General features: G+C 53.4%; 1 protein-coding gene across 1 annotated transcript; it reads right to left on the bottom strand.

Moving 5' to 3' along the window:
* Positions 1–1,672: 1,672 nt before the first annotated feature.
* Positions 1,673–2,540, bottom strand: LOC119346450 (major pollen allergen Lol p 11). The gene is made up of 2 exons (XM_037615843.1): positions 2,329–2,540; positions 1,673–2,253 (listed from the first exon to the last, which is right to left on the bottom strand). The coding sequence occupies exons 1-2, from the start codon at positions 2,489–2,491 to the stop codon at positions 1,913–1,915; spliced, it is 504 nt and encodes a 167-aa protein (XP_037471740.1). The 5' UTR covers positions 2,492–2,540; the 3' UTR covers positions 1,673–1,912.
* Between the last annotated feature and the right edge of the window lie 2,757 nt (positions 2,541–5,297).

Raw genomic sequence — 5,297 nt, 5'->3', positions numbered from 1 at the left:
TAGTCCTCTCTATACGTATGTATAGTACGTAGCGTCGACCAAGCACGGACATAAGAGAGGACACTTCTCTCTATTAATTATAGCTAGCTAACACAATATATGAAACACCTAAATTAACCCCCCAAAACCCCCAACCCCCCCCCCCTTTCAAAAACAAAAACAAAAACCCCAGCCACAGAAATGCTGACGCGTGGATGCCTATTGGTCCCGGTTGGTGCCACCAACCGGGACCAAAGGGTCTCCTGCCTGGGCTCCGCGCACAGGCCACGTGGAGGCCCATCAGTCCCGGTTCTGGATTGAACCGGGACTAAAGGGGCAGGGCATTAGTACCGACCCTTTAGTCCCGGTTGCCCTTACGAACCGGGACAACAGGCCCTTTTTCTACCAGTGGTAGGAACCGGCAAGGAGAAACCGCCACTACCATTGCCACAGCTCGCCTCGCATCAGAGAGGAGACCGCACGCATAGTTGCCGTCTGTAGAACCATGGGGCCCTCCAGGACAAAAGGGGGCTCAAAACCCAGCAACGATGACCCCCACCCACATAGAGGGTGCGTCGCCACCATGGCCGCCATCTACGAAGCCATATCAGAGTCATCTAGCGTGCTCCGAGGCTCCATGTCACTGGCTGATCCCCTTCTCCTTGTTAGATATTCGGTCCTCCATCGTCTGCCATGTTCCTGGTCGACCCCTTCTCGTTATCCATTGCTTGGTCCTCCACTGACTCCCTTGTCGACACCCTGTGGCGGCACTGTGAGTAGGTGCAGCGACAATATTGGGACCACCGCATACCAGTGCTACAACGGGTGTTGGTAGAAGCTGTGAACAATGATGTGCCATGCAGGAGTCAGCAACATATTGACTGTTGGAACCAGCGGCGGTGGATGTTGTGACTAGCATTGTCCATTGCTGAAACCGGTGGTGTGGAATGTTGTGACCGACTCATCCACACTACTATGGATCGGAATAGCACCGACTCCTCATCATTGAACGACCTTTTGACCAGGCATTAGTGATAAGCGATAATACTGACTGGCCATCCAAGACATGTCTGTAATATGTAGCACTAGGCTCGGCTTGACAGTTATCACAGACTGGTCAGAAAATGACCGGCCTAACATTGTTGGTTGCGGACGGGAAGTCGTTGAATGGGTCTAAAAGACCACATCCGCCCGGGAGACGAAGAACAAGTAACAATCGATGAAGCTCCTTGACAATCCGGAGACCTCCACAGCCAGAAGAAATCCTCAAGAACCACAGCACTCCCACAAGCTTCTCAACGTCACCGCCGAGATGAGACTGAAGCCGGGGAGACTTTATTGAACGAGGCGTCGTCGCCACCATCTAAGCGCGGCCCCAATAAACCTAGACCATGACACCAAAAAACGATGCCAATCCTAACTACCTGCCGGAGCCAAAGCACCGAGGTCCCCACCCCCAGCCGCCGCCAGAGCCGGCAGATGGAGGCAGGGACCAGCAGAGGAAGGGGCGGTGGTTTTTCCTCCTCGTGAGGTTGGGGAAGAGAACCTCCATTTTTGGTTAGGAAGCCTATAAAGGCTGAATCACCTCCAAGAGGCTTTAAGCAACAGATTGGAAAAAATTCGCTTGCAGCAACGAGAGAAAAGACTTCACCTATCACTCATGAAGAGAGGGCACCATGCATTGTTTGGGATATGATACAAAAACACTGCGCGCATACATTGTACATATGATCTCTATATATTAATCATCATACAATTTATCATCTTATTATTCGAGACAAAAAGATACTAATAGAATTTATCTTATACAAAACATATAGCTGGAACAGAAGTAGCTAGGCAAGGGCACCGTACGTAGGAGAGTCATGAGGAGACGATGATGATGATGATGATGGGAAGCAACTGAGCGAGACTATATGGATGGGATGGGGGTTCATGGGTTCTCGGGTGCGTCCTTGAGGTCGTAAGCCTGGAGGATGCCGCCGCACTCCTTGCGCGGCTCCTTGGGGAAGAAGGCGATGGGGTTAGCGAAGCGGGTGCCCTGCTGCTTCATGCCGTTGTTGCTGGTGAGCGGGACGCGCGCGCGGTCGCGGAACTCTTCGATCTCGGCGCACGACGCGTCGGGGCTCTTGGTCAGCACCACCTCGCAGATCTCGTCCTGGTGGTCCTGGTCGATCTCGATCTTGTACCACCCCTTGTTGTCCGTCGTCGCCTCCGCCTTGAGCTTGCTCTCGCCGCCGCCGAACGGCCGGCAGTCCATCGCCACCGTCGCCCCTGCATGCACGCATGCGTACGTCACCCAGCTGTAAATTGTAACGTTACCCCTCGACCCGAGGCGGGCGTACGTACCTTCGACGTTTTTGGAGACGTTGGTCTCGAAGCCGGCGCGGCAGGGGTCGCAGTAGACGCGGCCGGTGACGATGAAGCCGCTCTCGGGGGCCTTGTCGGCGGAGGCGACGCCGGCGAGGGCCAGCAGCAGCAGGGAGGCGAGGAGGGGCATGCACCGCGCCATGGGGTCGGTCAATCGATCGGGGGGTCAGTCACAACTCACAAGCGGGCGGGCGGGGAGTAGGGATCGGGAGCGGTGAGGCCGGCCAGGAACGGGCATTTTATGCATGGACGGCGCGGTGGAGAGTGGTGGCGCGGCGGAGGCGGGAGGCCGACCGAGCTCGATCGTCCAGGCACACGCGGGGAGAGCGCAGAGCCCATCAAATTTCAGGTCATCTTCTTCAGACATAGTCTAGGATCCATCGATGCATGCATGCACGCAAAAGCGTGTGCTATTTTCTGCTTGGTTGACGTGCCATCTATGCAGGGTCGACGTGGCAAAATAATGGGTTTTGTGATGCCACGCTGGGGGAAAGAACGTTTTGGAGTTCAAGCAGCATGTAGCACTTTATCCCTCCCACTCGACGAAGCCACTTTGGGGATGTATCCGCAACAGCTATGAGCGGTATACGTGTCGTCCGCGCCACATGTGAGTCGTGTCAGAACCGAATTATGGTGTCTTTCCGCCGAGTTAATTGCAAGGAATTACCACACTTCACAGCACGACGTTACGAGTCAGTACCACTAGTCACTTTTTGTGCAGTTTAGTACCAACTCAAAGACTAAGTGTTGCAAAACGGTCTGACAGTCGGATAAGCACGTATTGACCACGTATCTGACCGACCGGGCCCACGTGTCAGGTGCCATGGCGGCCTACCCGCGCGCACCCGCTCGGTGACTCGTCCCAGCCGGCTCGGTCGCACCATGTAGCTGGGTAGGGTCGAACCCGTACGGGACGAACCCTAGTTTCCTCTCCCCTCTCCCTCGTCTCCCTCTCCCCTCTAAGGCGATGGCGGCGGCGACTCCCGGCGGCGGCGACGGTGCGGGCGGGTACGGAGACCTTCCCGACCTCAGGAGCGATGACCACTTAGGTCTGGACGACGTCGACGGCTCCAGTTCATACTACTCCAGCGCAGACGACGAGGATTTGGAGGAGGAGGCGGCGCTGTCCATGGAGGACAGGGTGAGGCTGGCAGAGATATGGGTGGCCAACCCTACCAGTAGCCATCAGTGGAGCTGCTGGCGGCATGCTGTAAGTCCCTCTCTTCTCTCCTTCTTTCTGTATATTTCAAAACAGGGGGCTAGGGTTAGTTGCTCATGATAGTGTGAATTTGTGATGTTAATTGTAGTTTGGATGATGTTGTTTGGGATGTTCGGATTCATTTTGATGCACAGCATAATCTGGATAGGAAGATATGCAGCTCAGATATGACATTTTTGAACTTATATGCACTGATGCACACACAAGGTTATTCCTTCTCTGATGAACTGTACCACATGAAGAATTTAGGCAGAGGAGAGGAAAGAGAGCATGGGTTAGAATTGATTGACACAAACATCAAACCACAGCAACTTAAGAAGGGATATGAGCATTGTTTAGTTCTGAATTTGCTAGTGAGGGCAACAACACCTTTTGTATGTCAAATAGAAGAAGATTTAGTGAGATCAAAGTACAGCAATGTCTGTCAGAGGAGAGAAGAAGATTTAGCTGTTGGGGAACGTAGTAATTTCAAAAAAATTCCTACGCACACGCAAGATCATGGTGATGCATAGCAACGAGAGGGGAGAGTGTGATCTACGTACCCTTGTAGATCAACAGCGGAAGCGTTGACGCAACGTAGAGGAAGTACTCGTACGTCTTCCCGATCCGACCGATCCAAGCACCATTACTCCGGCACCTCCGAGTTCTTAGCACACGTACAACTCGATGACGATCCCCGGGCTCCGATCCAGCAAAGCGTCGGGGAGGAGTTCCGTCAGCACGACGGCGTGGTGACGATCTTGATGTTCTACCGTCGCAGGGCTTTGCCTAAGCCCTGCTACAATATGATTGAGGTGGAATATGGTGGCAGGGGGCACCGCACACGGCTAAGGAACGATCTCAATGATCAACTTGTGTGTCTAGGGTGCCCCCCTGCCTTCGTATATAAAGGAGCCAAGGGGGAGGGGGCGGCCAGCCAGGAGGAGGGCGCAGGAGGAGTCCTACTCCTACCGGGAGTAGGACTCCCCCCCCCCCCAATCCTAGTTGGAATAGGATTCCCCGAGGAGGAAAGAGAGAGAGGGGGGCCGGCCACCTCTCCTTGTCCTAATAGGACTAGGGGAGGGGGAAGGCGCGCGGCCACCTTGGGCTGCCCCTTTCTCCTTTCCACTAAAGCCCATCAAGGCCCATATGGCTCCCGGGGGGTTCCGGTAACCTCCCGGTACTCCGGTAAAATCCCGATTTCACCCGGAACACTTCCAATGTCCAAATATAGGCTTCCAATATATCAATCTTTATGTCTCGACCATTTCGAGACTCCTCGTCATGTCCGTGATCACATCCGGGACTCCGAACTAACTTCGGTACATCAAAATGCATAAACTCATAATAACTGTCATCGTAACGTTAAGCGTGCGGACCCTACGGTTCGAGAATAATGTAGACATGACTAAGACACATCTCCGGTCAATAACCAATAGCGGAACCTGGATGCTCATATTGGCTCCTACATATTCTACGAAGATCTTTATCGGTCAGACCGCATAACAACATACGTTGTTCCCTTTGTCATCGGTATGTTACTTGCCCGAGATTCGATCGTCGGTATCCAATACCTAGTTCAATCTCGTTACCGGCAAGTCTCTTTACTCGTTCTGTAATACATCATCTCGCAACTAACTCATTAGTTGCATTGCTTGCAAGGCTTAAGTGATGTGCATTACCGAGAGGGCCCAGAGATACCTCTCCGACAATCGGAGTGACAAATCCTAATCTCGAAATACGCTAACCC

The sequence above is a fragment of the Triticum dicoccoides genome, chromosome 1A, assembly GCF_002162155.2.
Source record: "Triticum dicoccoides isolate Atlit2015 ecotype Zavitan chromosome 1A, WEW_v2.0, whole genome shotgun sequence".
Lineage (NCBI taxonomy): Eukaryota > Viridiplantae > Streptophyta > Magnoliopsida > Poales > Poaceae > Triticum > Triticum dicoccoides.
This window is presented reverse-complemented; position numbering and strand designations above follow the sequence as displayed.